Source organism: Microcaecilia unicolor, chromosome 7, assembly GCF_901765095.1.
Source record: "Microcaecilia unicolor chromosome 7, aMicUni1.1, whole genome shotgun sequence".
In the NCBI taxonomy this organism is placed as follows: Eukaryota; Metazoa; Chordata; class Amphibia; order Gymnophiona; family Siphonopidae; genus Microcaecilia; species Microcaecilia unicolor.
Genome location: NC_044037.1, coordinates 136,296,076 through 136,320,683, shown reverse-complemented (window position 1 = coordinate 136,320,683; position 24,608 = coordinate 136,296,076). Strand labels below are relative to the sequence as shown.

The following is a 24,608-nucleotide window of genomic DNA, read 5'->3' as shown; positions in this document are numbered from 1 at the left end:
CCAGCGGAGGAAAAACCGGCTAAATCAGCGAAGTCTGGAAGGGCGCCAAAAAAGGGCTTCTCTACCTCCGATCCCCGCGCCTCCCCATTAGCCGCGCGATCGTGGTCCGGGGAGCGCTTTTTCACGCCCTTAACATCCAACGCCATGATCCACGAGGGAAACGTTCGGGGAACCCCCTGCCCGCTAGGAAAAGGTAAAATTACCTGCTTCTTGCTCCGAGCTGCAACGAATTGTGTGCCAGTGAGCAGCTGCAAGTAAAATCTTTTCTGCTTCAAGATTGTTATGTTTTTTTTTTTTTTTAACGGAGCCAGCGGGAGGGGGGGAGAAAAGGAGGGACCTGGCACCACCAGGTTTGCACTTGCTCAAGAAGAGCCCTCAACCCCAGGTACTCAACAAAGCCTAAGTAAATACCTGCTACAGAGAATACTGAGGATTTCCTGGTAGCATATGACCACATATAGAGAGGCAAAAGATTGCTCTCTATCTCCACCTGCTGGTAGATGGACACAACCCACCAGTCTATGGATTGATCTGCTTGATGATATGGAACATTTATATCCCACATATTCCCACCAAGGCGGGCTCTATGTGGCGTACAATACAGGAGAAGGTACATCATAATAACAGTAGTTGAAGAAACAGGGTCTTGATGTTTCAGTAATAAGTAAATATAGGCCGATTTCTGTGTTATCTTTCTTAGGTAAGGTATTAGAGAAGGTTGTGTTAGGGCAATTGGACTGGTTTGTGGATGAAGTTGGTTGTTTGGACCCGAATCAATATGGATTTCGGAAGGCTCATGGAAATGAGTCGCTATTGCTTTCAACTGTTGATGAATTGAGGAAAGGGTTTGATCAGAATGTTTTTGTTTAGTCTCATTGGATGTCTCTGGGGCTTTTGATTTGGTGGATATTTAGTTACTTTTGACAAAATTGGCTGGTTTAGGAATGGGTGGATTAGTGCTCGATTGGTTTTGAACATACTTAGAGGGAAGTAGACAGAGTGTGCATTGTGGGGGCCATGTTTCTCAGGAAGTATTTTTGGATAGAGGTGTTCGTCAAGGTTCAGTTTTGTCGGTATTATTATTTAATGTCTATATGTCTTCCTATTTCTAGAATAAGCAGCATAAAATGTATTGTACTTTTTTGGGATCTTGCCAGGTACTTGTGACCTGGATTGGCCACTGTTGGAAACAGGATGCTAGGCTTGATGGACCTTTGGTCTGTTCCAGTATGGCAATACTTATGTACTTATGGGATGTTTTTCGAGGATTGAATGTTGGCTATCATCTATATGCGGATGATATCCAATTTCTTTTCCCTATTTCCTCTTAGGATGTATGGACACACTGGGTCCATCAAGGCCCAGCATCCTGTTTCCAACAGTGGCCAATCAAGGTCACAAATACCTGGCAAGATCCCAAAAAAGTTCAATAGATTTAATGCTGCTTATCCCAGAAAGAAGCAGTGGATTTTCCCCAAGTCATTTTAATAATGGTCTATGGACTTTTCCTTTAAGAAGCTGTCCAAACCTTTTTTAAACTCCGCTAAGCTAACTGCCTTTACCACATTCTCTGGCAACAAATTCCAAAGTTTAATTACATGTTGAGTGAAGAAACATTTTCTCCAATTCGTTTTAAAGACTGATTATGAACTAGACAGAACCGAACTCTTATCACTTAACTGACTAACCTCATTGCTATTCATGAACAAACACCACCACTTTAATTCCTAATGTCGAAAATGATTTCTCTATAATTGATGACCTAAAATAGGTTACAAACCAATCTATTACTCAGGAACTTATATGCAATACCATAACGTATTCTTCTTTACCATGTATGTACGCACCTTAATGCAATACCACTTTAATCCTTATGTCGAAACGATTTCTCTATAATTGATGACCTAACATATACTACAATCTAATCTATCACTCAGGAACCTCTATGCAATACCATAATATATTATTCCTTACCATGTATGTACGCACATTATGTAATATCATTTGTAATTCTGTTAACCGGAAATGGCAACCGCCACTATGGCAAATGTAAGCCACAATGAGCCTGCAAATTGGTGGGAAAATGTGGGATACAAATGCTACAAATAAAAAAAAATTTTTTACTGCTTTGTAGCTTCATCACATGCCACCTAGTCCTAGTATTTTTAAAAGAGTAAACAAACGAGGAGGAAGTGACATCATCGTCCAAGATGGTCGCATAGCTTCGTTGCTCTGACTCCCTAAGCCTGTTTGCAGCGATCAAAAGCGTCTCTAAGCAGCGCCGAGCTGAGAATCGGGGAGTTCAGCGACTTCTGCACCCTCATGCGGTAAAATCACTATGAGCAAATCAGCCTCCGCCCATAAAAAAGATCTCGAAAAATGGGAGAAAGGCGCGGGTGGAAAAGGCGCACATCGCCATGACTCTCCCGAATGGGCCTCGCCCTCCGACTCAGCTCTATGGCGGAAACTCGCTCCCCACCATAAAAAAAAGGTATCTCAGGAGAGCTCTGCAAATTTTTATCTAATATACAACATGAGATTAAGAACTCAAAGGAGGAGATATTAGAGCGGATGGATACTTTGAGCTCAGAGTTGTGGGAGCTGGGGGGCAGGGTGGAAGAGGCCGAGGCCAAGCTTGATGAGCATGCTGAACATTTGAACAGGCACGAGGACCTGATTAAGGGGCTGGAAAAACACAATGCAGACCTCGAACACAAACTGGACGACATAGAAAACAGGGGCAGGAGGAATAATCTCCGATTCAGGGGTGACCCTGAAGGAGGAGAGACTGAAGATGTGCCCCGGATTGTTCAGTCTATTTGCGCTACGCTGATGGGCTCTGAGGTGGGGGAGGCGCCGGAAGATTTGGAGCGAGCCCATTGCGCCCTGGGCCCCCGGAAAGCACAGCAAACCAGGGACATAATAGTACGCTTTCAGAAATATGAGGCTAAAGAAAGAATCTTGGCACGAGCTCGGAAAATACCAGATCTGGAATACGGAGGAGTAAAAGTTTTGGCTTACCAGGACCTATCCCAGTACACTCTTCAACAGCGACGGCAGATGAGACCAGCCTTGGACATACTGGTGAAGAACCAAATGCAGTATCGATGGGGCTTCCCTTTTTCCCTGAACTTTGAAGTACAGGGTACTAATGCAGAGCGCTAACCCTAGCTGAGGCGTGGGAAGCACTACTTAAAGGAGGACTGGTGACATTGCAGATTCCACCAGGGTCAGTGGCACCAGTAACCAGAGCCAAACTGCAGAAATGGAAGAGAGTGCCTGAATCTACCAGCGCACAGCGACGAAGCGCTGAGAGATCTTTCTGGAGATGAATCGGTAGTAGTCTACTTGTGCTGCACCAGGAATGGTGCAGTGGTCTGGTAAATGCATAATCTGTCTGGACTGGTTAACATGTGCTAGAATATAATCTCAGTGGGTGCGTGTATTGTTTGCTGGGGTAAAGGAAGGATGTATGGACCGCGGGGGGGGGGGGGGGGGGGGGCGCTAAGGGTAGTGAAAAAGGGTAAGAAGTGTGGTTGATACTAGGAGGCATACTGCAGAGCTGCTTCAGATCACATGGGGGGGGGGGAAGCGGCCTAGAGTGTCATCAAGGTGGTGGGTTACTTTCTCTAATCCCACTTAGAGTAATTATATCTCTGGGTGGTGTTATTGTAGTGGGTAAGGGGGGTATAACGAGGGAGGGGGGTCTAAGGGGTCGGGGGGTTAGTAGGTCAAGGGTTTGGTTCGAGGGGCTGGAGATCCGCAGGGATAGGGTTTGTGGATGAACTTGTATTATTGGAATGTTCTGCTTTTATTTTACATAATGACTAAGATATGACCGCAGATTTAAAGATACTATCTTACAATGTTAAAGGGCTGAATATGCCACAAAAGAGACAGAAATTACTTAAGGAACTGCAGCATCATAGTCCCCATATTGTCTTCCTGCAAGAAACACATTTAAGACGTAAGCACGAGAGGCTTCTCTCCCATCCTGTGTTCTCGGTGGCCTACTTCGCCTCCCCTGAGGGCTCAAGGGCGAGTGGAGTTGCGATACTGATGCATTCATCTTTAGTAGTGCAGGTTATAAAGGTAAAAAGAGACCCAGGAGGGTGATTTGTATTTTTACATATCAAAATTGACCAGGTGGATCTGACCTTAGCGTCTGTCTATGCTCCTAATGCTGGACAGGTGGAGTTCTTAGCAAAGTTGAAACTGGCCTTGGCTGGTTTTGCTAGGGGAACACTGATTGGGGGGGGGGACGGGGGACTTCAATGCAGTTATGAACCCTAGCCTTGATAGGTCGGGAAAACCCAAGTTAGATGGTAATAAAGACTCACAGGCATTGGGTTCCCTAACACAATCCCTGGGTACTCTGGACTTGTGGAGACTGACACATATGAAGGATAAGGATTACACATTCTATTCTTCGGTGCATGATACGTACTCTCGCATTGACTACATCTTCCTTGATACAGCCCTAGTGGAGTGGGGCCCCACAGCCGAAATAGGTAGTAAGACACTATCCGACCATGCCCCAGTCTAGGTGATATTACCTAAATTAAAAGCAGAATATAAGGATAAGAGATGGACACTAAATTCTAGCCTATTACAGGATGGGGAGGTGGCCGAGGGGTACAGAACAGTTCTAAGGGAATACTTGGAGTTCAACAAGGAATCTGGGCCTGACTTAAGTGTAGTATGAGATGTGATGAAAGTGGTCACCAGGGGATACTTTTTGAAAATAGCTAGTAAAAGATCCAGAACGCGCAGGGCTCAGATTAGGGGGTGTCTGGAGCGTATACATACCTTGGAGGCACAACATAAAGCAAATAGGTCCTCGCAGATTTTACAAGAGCTGAAAGATCAGTGATTGCTGCTCGATTCCATTTACTCTGAGCAACTTAGTCATTTGCACAATAGATTAAGGGTGGGGTCATATGAGCTCACAAAAGGCAGGGGCCGCCTCTTAGCCTTAAAGGTGCGATGGCAGAAAGTGGACCGCACAATTACACATGTGCGTGGGGGGGGGGGGGGGGGGAGAATTGGTACGTACCTCAGAGGAAATACGTAAGAGTTTCAGGGACTTTATTGTGCTCTGTACGATCAGGAGATAAACCCTGCCGGGGGACTCTATGGCGGAGTACTTGGCGGACAGTGACCTTCCTTCATTGACTCTCCGGCAACAGGCCCAATTAGACAGACCTGTCACCCCATTAGAGATAAAGGAAGCTATCCGCAGCTTACCATCCTGTAAATCGCCGGGATTGGATGGGCTTCCAAACAAATTTTATAAGATGTCTGCTACTGAGTTGGTGCCACTCCTCGTGAACTTATTCAATCAGGTTGGGAGGGGAGAGGAATTGCCTCCCTCCATGCGAGAGGCTTGGATAGCGATTTTGCCAAAACCGGATAAAGACCCTACTGAGTGTGGATCGTACAGGCCTATTTCAGCATTGAATGCTGATGTCAAAATCTTGGCCAAAGTATTGGCCATAAGGCTGGCCCTGGTGCTCCCAGTGCTAATTCACCCTGATCAAGTGGGCTTTGTCGCATACCGCAAGGCCATGGATAATATTAGACGAGTAATCAATTTAATGTACCTAGCCAAGCGAGACCAGAAGCCCCTGTGTCTCCTCAGCCTGGACGTCGAAAAGGCTTTTGACAGGGTCCACTGGCCCTTCATGTATAAGACATTGGAGGTGATGGGATTTGGGAGTCGGTTCAGAGAATGGATACAAGCCTTTTATGATCCACAAGGGCATGTGTGAGAGTCAATGGAGGTAACTCGGAGTTCTTTGCTCTGCATAGAGGTACTCGGCAGGGTTGCCCTCTGTCTCCGTTATTATTTGCGATGGTGATGGAACCTCTTGCATCCCGGATACGGTCCAACCCTGGTATCTTCGGCTTAAACATAGCGGGTAGGGCTCACAAATTGGCTCTTTTTGCCGACGATGTCCTGCTGTTCATTAGCCGACCCCTGACATCGTTTTCCAACCTGTTACATACAATTGATGAATACTCAGCAGTGTCGGGGTTCAAAGTAAATATGAACAAATCGGAAGCTTTGAATGTCACATTGCCGGTCCCAGAGGTGGTTCCTTTTCGTTGGGCCACTAAGCAAATACGATATTTGGGTGTCAACCTGACATCTGAAATTTTGGTGCTTTTTCAAGCTAACTATAAGGGGCTAGGGCGGGACATAGCAGCGGACCTGGAAAGGTGGGGGGAAATGCTGTTCTCTTGGTTTGGACGAATAGCTATAGTTAAAATGAACGTGTTACCCCGTTTGCTATATCTCTTTCAAGTGCTGCCTGTATTAATGCCCAGGCGATTCTTGGCAGTGTTACAGGAGAAAATAATGCGGTTCATCTGGGCAGGAAAGCGACCACGCCTATCGCGTGTACTCTTGCACCAAGATAAACGAAAGGGAGGTCTGGGGGGGTCCCGAACCTCATGTGATACTATAGAGCGGCCCAAGAGAAGGTAGCAGTTGAGTGGTACCAAGACTATTCGGATAGGCAGTGGGTCCACTTGGAATATTCCCTAGGACAAACTCCCCTGGGGGCGCTAATGTGGGTCCCAAAATCATTTAGGACACTGGGGTTGGGAGAATGCCCAACTATTAGCCTAACTCTCCATTATTGGGATAGCCTTTTCCCACAGAAGAAATGCATTCTCACTAGGTTATCTCCGATAGCGTACAATCCCCTCTTCATGCCAGGAACTACACCAGGAGCATTTACTCGTTGGTATGCTCAGGGTTTGAAGAATTGGGGCCAAATGTTTGAAGCAGAGCAACTGCTCTCTTTTCAAAGCTTGAAATTACATTATCCTGAAGTGGAGAAGGATACATACGCATACATTCAGTTAGCCCACTTTCTTAAGACAGATGCAGTGAGAGGGGTCATAGCGCGGGAAAAGTCTAGTTTAGAGGACATTTGCGAGAGGAGTACTTCCTCCTGTGGTTTAATCAGTCGCTTATATAAGTGCATCAGTGCACAGTCTAGTCTCCCAGCTATTGCCTGCATAGGAAGAGCTGGAATGGGGAGCTGGGGGTGGCCCTGGGGCAATCGAAAGGAGGGCAGGAGGCATGTCGGTCCATGTACCGCTAAAAGAGAATGCAGTAAAAGTACTGTTTCGTTGGTACTTCTCCCCGGCACGTCTCCAAAGAATATACCCATCTAGTTCGGGATTGTGCTGGAGGGGATGTGGCAAAAAAGGAACAATGGGACATATATGGTGGACTTGTGGTAAAATCAAAGCTTTCTGGAAATCGGTCCATAGCAGGCTGCAGCGCTGGCTAGGCACTACCTTAGGTGGGCCCCAGAAATTTTTCTGTTCTCTGTTAAGGCAGGAGGGTTAACACCTAGCCAACAGATTTTGGTGAGAACGGCGGCTGGAGTAGCTAGATTGATTCTGGCATCTCACTGGAAACAGCAGGGTGTACCTTCTCTTAAGAGATGGATTTCTAAATTTAAGTATATCTGTGAAATGGAAAGACTACTAGCAGAACGTAAGCACAGAATGCCTCACTGGTACGCGGTGTGGGGCACTTTTCTAGATCAGTGCCCATAGTGAGGGGAGATGGATCCCTGGGCCTTGTGGATAATCAAAGGCTGAGTCATACCTTGGGGGGGGGGGGGAGCGCAGGAGGGATTGGGAGGGAGGAGGTGGGACTGGGAGAAGTACCATCTTTATAAAACCTTTAAAAAATTTTGAAGTTCAATTGGTAATCGTTGCTGTATGAATATTCTTAGTCTCATATACATTGCAGAATGGAACTGTATTACTTTATTTCAGTGGCAAAAAAACCCCCAAAACAAATTTCTGAATTGAAGCATGGCATGTATATATATGTGTTACATTTAAAGTTAAATAAAGACTTCTTGAAATGGAAAAAAAAAGAGTAAACAAACGATACGTGTTGGCTCACTTTTTTATTTTTTATTTTTCAGGGGATTAAAGTACCTGTATAGCATGTTATGAAATTATTAGGTATTTTATTAGATTGTGGGATGTCAATTAAAGATTAGGTAACAAATGCCATTCAGACTTGTTTTTCTCAGTTTCGACTGTTGTTCAGACTTAAACCATCGCTGACACCCTATGAGTTTTGTGAGGTTATCCAGAGTATGGTGCTATCACTATTGGACTACTGCAATGCTCTTTATCTTGGAACGGCAAAGGCCAGGGTTAGAGCAGTGCAGTTAGTCCAAAATGCTGCTGCTAGGTTGATATCAAATGTAACTTGGGTAAAACATGTTACTTCAATTTTGAGACCATTACACTGGTTGCTAGTGCAGAGTATAATACAGTTTAAAGTTTGCTGTGCATCAGGCTATTTATAAACCTGCACCAAAGTACTTGAAAGATAGTTTTGTTGTGTATCGTCCTTTCTGAGAAGTTCTGAGAGGAGAGGACATTTCTGTGGGTAAGTGACATTATTTTATTTTGTGCTTGGTAACTTAAAACTTGGGTTTAAAAGAGGAATTGTAGGATATTGAAATTTGATTAGCTAGTCTCCATACCCTTTCCCCCATAGTTTTAAAACTTATATTTTCCGCCACAGCATTAGCAGTCTCTAGAAGGTAAAATACGGCCTAATTCAGTCTTAGGGAAAAATAAATAAATAAATAAATAAATAAATAAATAAATAAATAATAAATAAATAAATAAATAAATATATATATATATATATATATATATATATATATATATATATATATATATATATATATATATGAGAGAGAGAAGCCAGCATTATTAACAAGTTTCCATAGTGTACAACCCTTTACCCCATAGTTTTAAAACTACATTTTCTGCAATAGCATTAACAGATAGTCTCTAGAGGGCACAGTAGTCCTCATTCCCACCCAGCATCCCCAACTCCCACCCACTCCTAGCTCAACTCTTCATTTATAGTCAATTATTCTAATTAGGACAAGAGGGGAGTTTTAATTGTTTAATTAGTTTCTGAAAAGCAAACACTAAATAAAATACACCAGTCTTAAGGCTCTTTATATTCATTTGATATCCCTAGCACCTTATGAAGTTTTAATTAAACAACTCTATAATACTAAGATGCAGACAGTAGTCCAGCAGCAAGAGGGGTGCTATCCAGTCTTTTGCACAGAGTGTTACATGTATGATTGTCTCCCAGGTGGTGAGAGGTCATACGTGTGTGCTCGATGCAAAAAGCTCCTAGCTCTAGAATAGCAGACTTGGAGGAGTTGAGGGAGACGGGAGAGGTACACAGAGGAGGCCTACAGGGACGTGTAGAGAAGTACCACCTCCAATCTGGCAGCCCCTGTGCTGCCTTGAGGAGGGAGATCTTCTACAAGGAGAGCATCAACCTGGTGCAGCTGGAAGTAATCCTGTAGCCAGGACCAGAACACCAGGGGATGCAATATCCTCTCGCACCAAGGATATGTCTCCAGGAGCTACTGCCCAGGAGGGAAGGGTTAGGACAGCTGTTGTAGTTGGTGATTCATTAGGCATGTAGATAGATGGCTTGTGGATGTGAGGACCGCCTGGTCACTTGTCTACTTGGTGTGAAGGTGGCAGACCTCACGAGTCACCTAGATAGGATTTTAGATGGTGCTGGGGAGGAGCCGGCTATCTTGGTACATGTGGGTACCAATGACATAGGAAAATGTGGGAGAGAGGTTCTGGAAGCCAAATTTAGGCTCTTAAGGTAGAAATCTCAAATACAGAACCTCTAGGGTAGCATTTTCCAAAGTGCTACCTGTTCCACGCGCAAGGCCCAAGAGACAGGCAGAGCTCCGGAGTCTCAATGCGTGGATGAGGTGATGGTGCAGGGAGGAGGGTTTTAAATTTGAAAGGAACTCAGCAACATTCTGGGGAAGGGGGAGCCTATTCCAGAAGGATGGGCTCCACCTTAACCAGGGTGGGACTAGTCTGCTGGCATCAGCATTTGAAAAGGAGACAGAGTAGCTTTAAAACTAGAAGCTGGGGGAAGACCGACAGTCGTTCAAAAATGCATGGTTCGGAATACGGTATCTTTCAAAGATATCAACAAAACAGGGAAGATAAGGTATCCCGATAGCAAGGTTGCAAAAGCGACCATTGTAGATCAAGAGGGGCATAATCGAACGGAAACGCCTATCTCCATGGGCGTTTATCTTCGAGAACGGGTCCGTGAAGAGGCGGGCCGAACCGTATTTTCGAAAAAATGGACATTTTTGAGCTGGGCGTTTGTTTTTTTTTAGCAATAATGGAAACTAAAAACGCCCAACTCAAAAACGTCCTAATCCAAGCCATTTGGTCGTGGGAGGGGCCACGATTCGTAGTACACTGGCCCCCCTGATATGCCAGGACACCAACTGGGCATCCTAGGTCAGTGCGGTGGACTTCAGAAAAAGCTCCCACATGCATAGCTCCCTTACCACGGGTGCTGAGCTCCCAACCCCCCTCCCCCAAAACCCACTACCCACAAATGTACAACACTACCATAGCTCTTAGGGGTGAAGGGGGCACCTACATGTGGGTACAGTGGGTTTTGGAGGCCTCCCATTTACCAGCACAAGTGTTATAGGTAGGGAGGGGGATGGGCCTGGGTCCACCTAGCTGAAGTGCACTGCGGTACCCACTAAAAGTGCTCCAGGGACCTGCATACACGCAGGCCTCTAGGATTTGTTACTGCTGTATAACATCGGCACACCAGTTTACACCTGAAGACTAATATCTCCAAAAACGTCCTTTATTGGAATAAGCACGCTTACTCACAGTTAACTGCAGATCAGAGGTTGTGCCCCACCACTGGCAACGAGTCTCCCTGGTAGTGAGATTAGCAGGTCAGAGCTGGCAGAATGCTGTACAATGCCCTCTTTCAGCCACATTCAAGGTAAGAACTAAGTTCTCTAACGTGGCTAACACATGGAAGGGATCTAAAACTAGCTAACAAAAATGGCCACTACCTCATGGACTAATGGAAACACAACAGGGCACACTCTGCCCCAGTAGGCAGGGGGAAAAGCACCATGGGAGAAGAGCCTACGAACTACCAACATCGTGAGACTGTAACACAAGCTAATGAAATCACGGAGCCCAATACCCTACACCCACCACAATGCAATGCTGATGTGACCCTGTAGTGCACTCGAGAGCCACATCTGACCCAGGGAAAGGCTGTGAGAGGATCGAACATATTCTGCTGTCATGGAGGTGGGTACGGCATTTGAGGGTGGCATACAGGCTGGAAAAAAACTTTGTAAAGTGGGGTTTTTTTTGGTGGGAGGGGGTTAGTGACCACTGGGGGAGTCAGGGGAGGTCATCCTCGATTCCCTCCAGTGGTCATCTGGTCAGTTGGGGCACTTTTTTGGGACTTGTTCGTGAAAAAAAAGGGTCCAAAAACAGTGACCCAAAATCGCGGTAAAAACTCCTTTTTTTACGATTATCAGCTAAAGACGCCCATCTCTCCTCGGCTGCTAAACATACCCCGGTCCCGCCTCCGACACGCCCCCCTTCAACTTTATTCATTTCCGCGACGGAGTGCAGTTGGAAACGCCCAAAATCGGCTTTCGATTATACCGATTTGGGTGCCTTTGCCAGAAAAACACCCATTTCCCGATTTGGGTCGCAATATAGACGTTTTTCTCTTTCGATTATAAGCAGGCAAATGACTTTAAGTAAAAATCAGACAAAAGATTGCAAATTAACACTGTGAACAAATGAGCAACTAGAAACAACAAACATAGTTTGAAATGTCTATATGCAAATGCCAGAAGCCAAAGAAATAAGATGGGAGAGTTAGAATATATAGCACAAAATGAAAAATTTGATATAATAGGCATCGCTGAGACCTGGTGGAAGGAGGATAACCAGTGGGACACTGTCATACCGGGGTACAAATTATATCGTAGTGATAGGGTGTTATGTTAAGGAGGGACTTGAATCAAATAGATTGAAAATTCTGCAGGAAACAAAACACATCTTGGAATCCCTATGGATTGAAATTCCATGTGTAAAGTGGAATAGGACAGTGATAGGCGTGTACTACCGTCCACCTGGCCAGGATGAACAGACGAATGTAGAAATGTTATCAGACATTAGGGAGGCTAACAAACTGGGCAACACAATAATAATGGGTGATTTCAATTACTCTGATATTGATTGGGTAAATGTAACATCAGGGCATGCTAGGAAGGTAAAATTCCTTGACGAAATGAAGGACTGCTTTATGAAGCAGCTGGTATAGGATCCAACAAGGAAAAATTCTAGACCTAGTCCTCAGTGGAGTGCATGATCTGGTGCAGGAGGTAATGGTGCAGGAGCCGCTTGAGAACAGTGATCATAATATGATCAGATTTGATATTAGCTTTGGAGTAAGTACACACAGGAAATGCAATATGTTAGCATTTAACTTTCAAAAAGGAGACTGTGATAAAATGAGAAGAACAGTGAACAAAAAAAACTTAGAGGAGCGGCTGCAAGGTCAAAAATGTACATCAGGCTTGGATGCTGTTCAAAAATACTATCCTGGAACCTCAGGCCAAATACATTCTGTATATTAAAAAAAAAAGAGGAAGGAAGACCAAACGACAGCCGGAATGGTTAAAAGTGATGTGATGGAAGCAATTAGAGCTAAAAGAAAATCCTTCAGAAAATGGAAGAAGGAACCGACTGAAAATAATAAGAAACAGCATAAGGAATGTCAAAAGCCAGAGGCAAAGAGAGACTTTGAAAAAATATTGTGTTGGAGGCAAAAATACAAAGTTAAGTTTTTTTTTTAGGTATATTAAAATCAAGAAGCCGGCAAAAGAATCAGTTGGACTGCTAGGTGACCGAGAGGTAAAAGGGGCAAAATCAGGGAAGACAAAGCCATATCAAAAAGATTAAATGAATTCTTTGCTAAGGTCTTCACCAAGGAAGATTTGGGAGAGATACCGGTACCAGAAATTGAAATTGAAAGCTGACGAGTCAGAGAAACTTGCTGGTTAAGTGCCGCTGAAAATTAGCAGTTAGTCCTGAACAGGCAATTTAACTGTCCAGGAGCTGTTTCTGGACAGTTGTATCACCTTGAATATCAACCTCAATATTTATCACAAGATGGGAATTTCATGTATTTACCTCTCTGAAGGCATCTCAGCACTCCCCTGCCGTTTCACTCGGGGAGGAGCTGGCCTGGCACTGCTGGGCCTTGGAATCCTCCTAAAGCAAGACAAACAAAATAATAATTCACAAAAGCAAATAATTTAAAAGGAACATCAGAGCTTTAAAAAAAAAAAGGAGAAATATGCTTCAAATTGCTCTTCCCTTGATTCATGGAAATTAGAAAAAATATGTTCCAACAAAGCAGCATATAATGTGTTTTTATCCATCCCTGCTAATTACCAAAGTTACAAATGAGTAGCAGAAAGTCTCTGAAAATATGGCATCCCCTCCCAGAGCAAGGGATTTAGAAAGTTTTTTTTTCCATTTGGCTGCCCAAATTCACTTGGAGAGCTGATATCACTTCCAAAATAAATTCAACATTAATTACCTCAGGTCATGGCAAGGGAGTCATCTCAACTCCAACACCAGTGGAAATAATCACAGCTGTGCCAGCTTCTGAGTCTTGTATGAACTTTGACAACTTCTCAGGCACCAAAATGTTAGTTTCCTTGGGCACTGTAACCAATGCAGCTATTAGTTCTACCCAGTGCTTTTTTTGTAGAAAAAAAGGTGCCGGTACTCATTGTGGGCGGGGTCACCACACATGGCACCGCCCCTATTATAGCCACACCCACATTAGTCACACCCCTTATACCAGCCATGGCGCATATAAACAGACATCATTGAAAATATTAAACTAGTATAGGAGAAAAAATAATGTGATTTCTTTTCATTATAAATAATTTCTGTAAGCTGTTACAGCTCCAGTATACCCAGTGCAAAATAAGACAAATTCCAAACACTAAAATGAAAATAAAATGATTTTTTCTACCTTTGTTGTCTGGTGACTTTGTTTTTCTATCCATATTGGTCCCAGTCTCTGATTCTGCTGCTATCTGTTCTCTTAACTCCATTTCCAGGGCTTCCTTTCCATTTATTTCTTTACTTTCTTCCTTTCTTCTTCTTTTGTTGCCCTGCATCCATAAGTAAAAGCTGGGTCCTCCTCCATGGAATTGACTGGAGGAGGTATACATGGATCCAGCTTTTGCCTATTTCTCCATCCATGTGCAGTTTTTTCTCCTCTTCCCTTTCCCTCATCTCCATCCATGTGCATCTTCTTTTTTCTTTCCTCCCCTCCATTCATGTCCAGCACTTCTCCTCTCTCCTACCCTCTATCCATGTCCAGCATTTCTCATCTCTCTTCCCTCCTCTGTATCCATATAAAGCAATAATTCTCTCTCCCCTCTCCTCCATCCAAGTCAGCATTTCTCCTCTCTCCTAGCCAACTCCTCCATCCATCCATGTCCAGCAATTCTCCTCTATCTCCTGCTCTCCTCTCCATCCATTTCTAGCATTTCTCCTCTCTCCCCTCTCATCCATGTCCAGCAATTCTCTCTTCCCTGCCCTCCCCTCCCTGTCCAGCGATTCTCCTCTCTCCCCTCCATGTCCAGCAATTCTCTCTTCCCTGTCCTCCCCTCCCCATCCAGCGATTCTCCTCTCTCCTTCCCCCATGTCCAGCAATTCTCTCTTCCCTGCACTTCCCATGTCCAGCAATTCTCTCTCCCCTGCCCTTCCCCCCATGTCAGCAATTCTCTCTCCCCTGCCCTTCCCTCCCATCCCATGTCCAGCAATTCTCTCTCCCCTGCCCTTCCCATGTCCAGCAATTCTCTCTCCCCTGCCCTTCCCTCCCATCCCATGTCCAGCAATTCTCTCTCCCCTGCCCTTCCCTCCCATCCCATGTCCAGCAATTCTCTCTCTCTTGCCCTTCCCTCCCATCCCATCAATTCTCTCTCCCCTGCCCTTCCCTCCCATCCATGTCCAGCAATTCTCTCTCCCCTGCCCTTCCCATGTCCAGCAATTCTCTCTCCCCTGCCCTTCCCTCCCATGTCCAGCAATTCTCTCTCCCCTGCCCTTCCCATGTCTAGCAATTCTCTCTCCCTTGCCCTTTCCTCCCATCCCATGTCCAGCAATTCTCTCTCCCTTGCCCTTCCCTCTCATCCCATGTCCAGCAATTCTCTCTCCCCTGCCCTTCCATTATTTCCAGCGATTCTCTGCCTCTCCCCTGCCCTCCCATCGACGTGCGATTTTTCCGTCCCTCCCCTGCCCTCACCTCTCCCTACCAGCGAATCTTCGTCCCCCAGCGTCCTCCTTCACTGCCTGCCAGCCAGCGTCGGATGCAGAAGTGAACGATGCAGGCAGCGATTGACTGGCAGCGTCGTAGCTTCCCTCTGCAAGTCCCGCCTACAACTTCCTGTTACGCATAGGCGGGACTTGCAGAGGGAAGCTACGACGCTGATATCCTCAAGGAGCCTCCCCCAGCCAAAATTCAGCTAGAACCATGCCCCACTTAAGAGTCCATCAGGCCTGTTACTACTGAAGCACCACCCAAATCCATTGGGTAGACCTCAGTTTTCAACCTTTGCCATCAAGCAAACCAAGGTAAACAGGGTTGGTGTCTCGTGCAACTCCTCACAACACCATCTTGAAAAAGCTCCTCCCCCATTTCTGATTATTCTTAATATGTCATCTTCAGTTAGAACCTTTCCAATCTACAGCAGTGATTACAGGTAGGTGTCAAGCAGGCTTATTTTCGAAAGAGAAGGGCGCCCATCATTCGACACAAATCGGGAGATGGGCGTCCTTCTCTCAGGGTCGCCCAAATTGGCATAATTGAAAGCCGATTTTGGGCATCCCCAACTGCTTTCCGTCACGGGGACGTGTCGGCACCGTAGCGAAGGCGGGACTGGGAAGTGATAAAGAGATGGCGTCCTCAGCCGATAATGGAAAAAAGAAGGGCGTCCCTGAAGAGCACTTGGCCGACTTTACTTGGTCCATTTTTTTTTCATGACCAAGTCTCAAAAAAGTGCCAGAACTGACCAGATGACCTCCCCTGACTCCCCCAGTGGTCACTAACCCCCCCTCCCACCCTCAAAAAAACAACTTTAAAAACTTTTTTTGCCAGCCTCAAATGTCATACTCAGGTCCATCGCAGCAGTATGCAGGTCCATGGAGCAGTTTTAGTGGGTGCAGTGCACCTCAGGCAGGTGGACCCAGGCCCACCCCCCCCCCTACCTGTACACTTGTGGTGGTAAATGTTAGCCCTACAAAACCCACCACAAACCCACTGCTACCACATCTAGGTGCCCCCCCTTCACCCATAAGAGCTATGGTAGTGGTGTACATTTGTGGGGAGTGGGTTTTGGGGGGCTCAGCACATATGTAAGGGAGCTAAGCCACTTGGGACCAATTTGTGAAGTCCACTGCAGTGCCCCCTAGGGTGCCCGGTTGGTGGCCTGGCATGTGAGGGGGACCAGTGCACTACGAATGCTGGCTCCTCCCATGACCAAATGACTTGGATTTGGTCGTTTCTGAGATTGGGCGTCCTCGGTTTCCAGTAGGGTGAAAAACCGTGGGGACAAACTATCTCTAAGTTCGCCCATCTCGCCATTAGGTCAACCATCTCTAAGTCGACCTAAATGTTGAGATTGGGCGTCCCCAACCATATTATCGAAACGAAAAATGGCCGCCCATCTTGTTTCGATAATACGGGTTTCCCCGCCCCTTCGCGGCGCCGTCCTTACAGATGGGCGCCCTTATAGATGGTCGTCCCCGTTCGATTATGCCCCTCAAGGTTATCATAATTTTAGAATGTGATGCTTTGATAACTTAGTAGATTGCTCTACTCTGATTAATTCTATCCCAGTATTTTAGGAGAAAGCAGACAGACTACATAAAACATGCAAATTTTGGCCATCAACTAGAATTAGGACTTTAATATACTTGTTCTTTTTCAGATGATTCTCTATTCTAATGCTTTGTACTCTCATAATGATAATCTTTATGTCATAAGAGCTTATAAGGATTTAGTTGTGGACTCTGATAATAGTTTATCTTTCATTACAGAAACATGGTTAATCAACAGCAGGTCCAAGACTACACCTTCCTTGTTCCCCCAGAATGTAATAACTTTTGTTTTTCTAGAACATCACAAAACAAAAAAAAGGGGGAGGGGTGTTATGTTACTATACAAGAGTTGGTTATCACACAGTTACAGAGCAATTCAGAAAAAGGTATACAATTCCTATCTTTGGGAAGCAGTATTTCCACAAAACAGTTGCAAATCTAGGGGTCCTTTTACAAAGGCGCGCTGAAAAACACTTGCAGTACTGTAGGTGCAGGTTTTGGGTGCGCGCCGATCCATTTTTTTTTAGTGTGCCTGTAAAAAAAAGGCCTCTTTTTTTTTTTGGCCGAAAACGGATGTGCGGAAAAATCAAAACTGCAGTGTGTCCATTTTGGGTTTGAGACTTTACTGCCAGCCATAGACATAGTGGTAAAGAATCTGGGCGGTAATGACCTATTGTTGACCAAGTTTAAAAATGACAGGCGAGACACAGGCTCAGATGCAGAACTTCAGCTGTGGTTTTTGTTTCCTGTGACTCAAGAGTCATAAGCTTAAACTTAAAAACAAATAGTAATTTAACGGCCCTTTTATAGAGCCAGTCTTGAACAAGTGTGGCGGGGGTCTAAACAGCAAGAGCATACTTATACAGGAAGCCAACTGGCTAGTATTAAATTTAACTGCTATAAACCAGCAAACCGGGCTGCTTCCAGAGTTCTAGCTGTGAGACTTGTAATGCCTGCTTCCTTGGAGCATGATTGAATATCTTTCCTTCTCAAGTCCTTAACCCTTTCTATCATTCTGTTTTGTAACACTAATAAAGCCCATTTTAAATTTGACCTATTACTACTTTGCGTAGATTCAATTTATTCCAGGTTTACAAGCCTAGGGTCTAAAAAGGATTTGTCTGCCTTAGACCTTCAACACTATGTGCGTCAAATGCCATTTGGCACGCGTCCGTTACCTGCGCCAGAAAATAAAAAATATTTTTCAGACGCGCATAGTGGACGTGCACCAAAATTGAAATTACCGCAAGGGCCATGTGGTAACTGGGCGGTAACTCCAATTTGGTGTACGTAGGCGCTTACACGTCTTAGTAAAAGGGGCCTTAGTTTTTATTTTTAGTATACCATTCCCCAGATAATGCACAGTCCTCTTTGGATCGTTTGTTAGAAGACATTGCTCAATATAGTTTAAATTTTCAAGACAACATAGTACTGGAAAATTTTAATCTACTTTTTGATAACCCCTCTGACATAAATGCAGTCTATTTTAAAGAGTTAATACCTTCTATTGGTCTCAAATGGATTGCTACAACAGCTACATATAAAGCCTCAAATGCACTATTAGATGCAAGTTACACCACCGAGATCGGTACATTTATCATTGAAACATTGTGGAGATTTGAGCTTTTGCGAATTATCACCCATCACTCCGAAGTAGATTGCATGTTGTAATTGGTTAAACTATTTATATCTGGGGAAGGGGGAGCCTATTCTGAAAGGATGGGCTCTACCTTAACCAGGGTGGGACCAGGCTGCTGGAATTGGCATTTAAAAAAAAAAGAGATAGAGCAGCTTTTAAACTAGAAATGGGAGGAAGGCCGACAGTAGCTCAAAAGCACAGGTTCGGTATAAGGTATCTTTCAAAGATATCACCAAAACAGGGAAGATAGGGTATCCCGATAGTGAGGTTGCAAAAGAGAACGCAGTAGATCAAGTGTCCTTAAATAAAAATCAGACAAAAGATTGCAAATTAATACTGTCAAGTACTAAGCATGATGTAAATAGGAACAACAAACATAGTTTGAAATGTCTATATGTGAATGCCAGAAGCCAAAGAAATAAGATAGGAAAGTTAGAATATATTGCACTAAATGAAAAATTAGGCATCTCTGAGACCTGGTGGAAGGAGGATAACCAGTGGGGTGGAGGGGTAGCTTTGTATGTTAAGGAGGGACTTGAATCAAATAGATTGAAAATTCTGCAGGAAACAAAACACATCTTGGAATCCCTATGGATTGAAATTCCATGTGTAAAGTGGAATAGGACAGTGATAGGAGTGTACTACCGTCCACCTGGCCAGGATGAACAGACGAACGTAGAAATGTTATCAGACATTAGGGAGGCTAACAAACTGGGCAACACAATAATAATGGGTGATTTCAATTACCCTGATATTGATTGGGTAAATGTAACATCAGGGCATGCTAGGAGGTAATAGGATCCAACAAGGAAAAATTCTACACCTAGTCTTTAGTGGAGTGCATGATCTAGTGCAGGAGGTAATGGTGCAGGGGCCGCTTGAGAACAGTGATCATAATATGAACAGATTTGATATTAGCTTTGGAGTAAGTACACACAGGAAATGCAATATGTTAGTTAGCGTTTAACTTTCAAAAAGGAGACTGTGATAAAATGAGAAGAACGGTGAAAAAAAAAAAAACTTAGAGAAGCGGCTGTAAAGGTCAAAAATGTACATCAGGCTTGGATGCTGTTCAAAAATACTATCCTGGAACCTCAGGCCAAATATATTTGGTCCATTATTAACAATCCGATATTGGGATTCAGCTTTCTTGGGAACCACAGGCCAGACAGAGGGGCAGACCAGTTTTACATAAGGACTTCCTTCAGTACCTTATGCAGAGGGACTGTCACAGCCTCTTTAGGTGGAGAAGAATAATCAGGACCTCGAGCATCTCAGGTCCTCGGCTCATCCTTAACCTCCACAGGGAAGGGAATAGCCGTAGCCATTTCCCAGATAAAGAGGTAAAAGACAGACTCTCGGTTGAGGATAGTCTTCTTTCTAGCGGAGGGGAAGTGTCAGAGGAATCCCAAAGGACTCAACAGAAGAGACAGTACCTGGGATCTTCCTCTGATTCTCATGAGCGTCCTGCTCAGTGTCGGATTACAACCTGTGTCAAGGTACTCCGACACTGGACATGTCTCGACGCCGAGGACGGTGTCCTCCTGTGGCGATGTCAAGAAGATCGATGCCCGATCCGACTGCGGCGAAGCTCCCTCCCACTGACGTCAAAGGGGAGTTGACTTGGGTGGCAGCCGACGTCGATTGCCGCAGGCGCACCGCAGTCGGAGGACCTCAACTACAGGCGAAGGGCCAGACACCGCTGCAGCAGAATGGTACAGTACGACGCAAGCACACCCAACACCGAAGCTGAATGTCGCAGTAAGCCTTCCAGAAGTTCTGGAAACAGGCTAGGGTAAAGCTCATCAAGAGCCACCATCGGAGAAGGCTGCAGGGCTGGTAGAACAGGCGGTGTCAGATCCATGGAGGCTCGGGAGCAGGTACCGGGCTGCCAGGAGACCGACGCATCGGCACCTCCTGTACGAGGGGGAGTGGTCCTCTTGGTGCGACGCTTCTCGGGTGCCGACTCTCATCAACGCCCTGAGCTCCCGGTACCGTGCGTTGAAGGAGATGATGACGGTGCTTCTTAGCCTTCGCTCGACGCCCATCATCGAGACTCTCGGTACTGATGAGGACGTGGAATCCTCACGTCCATCCTCGGGGCCGGGTCCGACAAAGGTCGATCCCGTGGGCCTGCATAACAGAAGGCCTCGAGGCAGGTGGAGACCCACTCGATGCCTCACTGCTCCCGAGCAAATTGGTCTTTCAGCAGCCATTACCTCTCTCCTCGACGTCGATGCTCCTGCCGATGTCGATGCTGATGCCGTCGACCTCGGTACCGAAGTCGAAGGACCCGGACCAGGCCCCAAAAGCTTCTCTCATTGGGCCTCTCAAGATGCTTGGGTCCGTTTCTTCATACGAAGACACAGACTACAAGCAGGTGGGCTATGGTCGGGCCCAAGGCACTGGATACACCAGGCGTGGGTATCTGTACCTGAGATGGTCCGGTTGCACCGAGTACAACGTTTGAAGCTGCTGGGTATTTTTGATGACATGGAAGGAAATACGGCTTCAGCGAAATCAAACGACGCGATCGTGCCAAGAAAGAAAAAGCACAAAAAGGGAAAAGCCGGCCACGTCAAAAAAGAAAGGAAACTTTAACAGGGAAAAAAGTAAAAGAAAGTACGGGAAACTACTTATAAATACTTAAAATATATATATATATATATACAGATCAAACAATAAAACAAGCGAAAGCTGATCTCGAAAATCACTGAGAAGTTCTTCCTGGGCATGAAAGAGGAGCAATCAGAAAAAATGAACCGCACCTCACCGCGGAGAAAAAATAACGAAGAGGCATGCTCGTGTGGCGGGTGGGAAGTCGTTTGCGCTCTCCGCACAACTGAACATTCTGGAAAGACTGAATTTATTTTGCTTTCAAAATTGTTTGCCGATTCCTGGGCCGCCGTGGACGTTGACCCACATGTGAGAACAAACAGCCTACTTGTCCTCGGAGAACCACTGTTATTCTATTATCTATTTGTGATTTATAAACAGTTGTACAGAATAGTGTTCCTTTTTATATTATAATAAAAAGATTTAAATATAAAATCGTAAGTGTTCGAGAATTGTGCAGATAAGAACAGAGTTTGGAGATGGGGTGGGGGACAGAGCTCAAGGGGACGGAGCCCACAGAAACGGGGCAGGGACAAGCTTTGTCCCCATGTCATTCTCTTGCTTGTGCTTCTTCACCTTCATCCGACGCCAAGCAGCAATACCGAATCCTCCCGTCTCCTCTGACTTGGGTCTGATGCTGATCAGTCCTAGTTGTTGGTGTCAAGGAAGGTGGAGACCACTAAACTGAAAATAAAATAATTTTTCCTGTCTTTGTTGTCTGGTGATATTATTCTAATCATATTATTACCAGTCTCTGGATCCCTTTGTCAGTGCTTTTAATTCTTGTTTCCAGGACCTCCTGTTCATTTGCCATTTCCTTTCTCTTCCAGCTCTACATCCATCTTTGGCACTGATCTTTCATGTTTGATTGATTTGGTTTACTAAAATTTGGTTAACTGCTTTTCCTCGATGCACATAAAAACTTTAAAAAATCAAACAAAGGAAAAGAAAGGAACACCAATGTATTATAGGAAAGAGTAGGCAAACAAAGAGTAAGGAAAGAAAGGACAAAGATGAGAGAGGATGCATTGTTCATGGATCCTGGGGTAGCCACTGGGGTCTAAGTGAATGGAAAAGGCAGTTTCAAAAATGTAGGTTTTCAAAAGGGCTTTAAATTTGGGGTAGGAACGTCCCAGGTGAACGGAAGCAGGAAGGGAGTTCCAGAGGGAAGGGTGTGAGCCAGAAGAAGGTTCAGGTGGACTCATGGTGGGGAGGAAGTCGTAATCGGTTATCGTTAAGGAGCAGAGAGCTCTGTAAGGGGTGTAGAGAATAAGAAGGGAAGAAAGATAAGCGGAAATACCAGAGTAATAAACCTTGTGAGTAAGAATGAGAATTTTGTACTCGATATGAAAGGGGATGGGGACCCAGTGATGTTGAATAAGGAGAGGTGCAACATGGTCAAATCTGGCGTTAGGGAGCAGAGAGCTCTGTAAGGGGTGTAGAGAATAAGAAGGGAAGAAGGATAAGAGGAGATACCAGAGTAATAAACCTTGTGAGTAAGAATGAGAATTTTGTACTCGATATGAAAGGGGATGGGGAACCAGTGATGTTGAATAAGGAGAGGTGTAACATGGTCAAATCTGGAAGCATGCGAGAGGATATTAACTGTTGTGTTTTGGATCTACTACTACTACTTAACATTTCTAAAGTGCTACTAGGGTTACGCAGCGCTGTACAATTTAACATGGAAGGACAGTCCCTGCTCAAGGAGCTCACAATCTAAAAGACAGGTGTACAATCTAAAGACAAGTGTACAATCTAAAAGAAAGGTGTAAATCTAGAGACAAGTGTACAATCTAAAAGACAAGTGTAGAGTCGATCTGATAGGGCATACTATATTTCTCGAAAGGTTAGGTGCCGAAAGCAGCATTGAAGAGGTGAGTTTTAAGCAGAGATTTGAAGATGGGTAGGGAGGGGGCTTGGTGTAGGGGTTGAGGAAGATTGTTCCAGGCATAGGGTGAGGCAAGGCAGAATGAGCGGAACCTGGAGTTGGCAGTGGTGAAGAAGGGTACAGAAAGGAGGGATTTGTCCTGTGAGCAGAGGTTACAGGTGGAACTACGTAGGGGGGAGATGAGGGTAGAGAGGTAGTGAGGAGCCGCAGACCGGGTGCATTTGTAGGTAAGGAGGAGAAGCTTGAATTGTATGCGGTAACTGATCGGAAGCCAGTGAAGTGACTTGAGGAGAGGGGTGATATGAGTATATCGGTTCTGGCAGAATATAAGACGTGCGGCAGCGTTCTGAACGGATTGAAGGGGGGATAGATGGCTAAGTGGGAGGCCGGTGAGGAGTAGTTGCAGAGTCAAGGCAAGAGTAATGAGAGCGTGGACGAGAGTTGTGTGGTGGCTCAGAAAGGAAAGGCGAATTTTGCTGATGTGGAAGAGGAAGAAGCGACAGGTTTTGGCAGTCTGTTGGATATGCGCAGAGAAGGAGAGGGAGGAGTCGAAGATGACTCCGAGGTTGCGGGCAGATGGGACGGGGAGGATGAGGGTGTTGTCAACTGAGATAGAGAGTGGAGGAAGGGAGAAGTTGGTTTCGGTGGAAAGACGAGGAGCTCGGTTTTGGACATGTTCAGCTTCAGGTGGCGGTTGGACATCCAGGCAGCAATGTCGGATAAGCAGGCCGATACCTTGGCCTGGGTCTCCGCGGTGATGTCTGGTGTGGATCGTTTGGAAACGGCAAGTAAGAGTGCTGAGGAAGACTGGTACAAATGACATTACAGTAGTCCAGTAGAGTAAGCAGAAGTGCATGAAGTATCTTTTGTGAATGCAGACGAAAATAGGAAGAAAGTCTTAAAATTGACGAGAGAAATTAAACAAGTACTAGCCAGAAAACATGGCCGATATGTGAAGGATAAATTTTAATCTAATATGACTCCTAGATAATGCAAGTGTGAAACCAGAGATATCGGATGGGGACTATGACAGAGAGGAGGACCAGCCTGTTATCCAACAGGCAACAGTTTTCGAAAGGTTCAAGACAAGATGATTCGTGATTAGCCAGGAATCAATAGAAGCTAGGGCGGAGTTGAGTTTGATTAGGTCAGATTTAAATGCGTGGGTTTCAAAGAAGAGAAGATTATCATCGGTGTAATAGAAAACATGAATATCTAGATCCTGGATCACGAGTGCGAGAGGGCTGAAGAAAATATTTAAAAGAAGAGGGACAAGAACTGGTCCTTGAGGAATACTGCAAGTTAGGGGATATAGGCTGGAGGAAGAACGGGCTACTGAGACATGAAAAGTGCAGTTAGTTAAGAAGGAATTGAACCAGGAAAAGACATTACAAGAAAGTCCTAGGGATTGAAGTCTAGTTAAGAGCAAGTCGTGGTCAACCAGGTCAAAGGCAGCAGTAAGGTCAAAAGAAACTAAAAGAACAGTTACCAAAATCAAGGGTCCTGTAAAGATCACTCAGGGAGCTGTGAGGATGGTCTCACAGCTGTGGCCTGGGCAGAAGTACATAAGTATTGCCACACTGGGACAGACCAAATCCTGTTTCCAACAGTGGACAATCCAGGTCACAAATACCTGGCAAGATCCCGAAAAAAGTTCAATAC

The 24,608-nt window shown here is 45.1% G+C and overlaps 1 protein-coding gene across 2 annotated transcripts in view; it reads right to left on the bottom strand.

Annotated features, from left to right (window-relative positions):
- TRAF3IP1 (TRAF3 interacting protein 1) overlaps nucleotides 1-24,608 on the bottom strand; it is a 1,208,890-nt gene that overhangs the window by 417,250 nt on the left and 767,032 nt on the right. For both annotated transcript variants that reach the window (XM_030210669.1, XM_030210670.1), the window contains one exon: nucleotides 13,093-13,173. In XM_030210669.1, coding sequence (XP_030066529.1) covers nucleotides 13,093-13,173 — 81 coding nt within the window. The remainder of the gene's footprint in view (nucleotides 1-13,092; nucleotides 13,174-24,608) is intronic.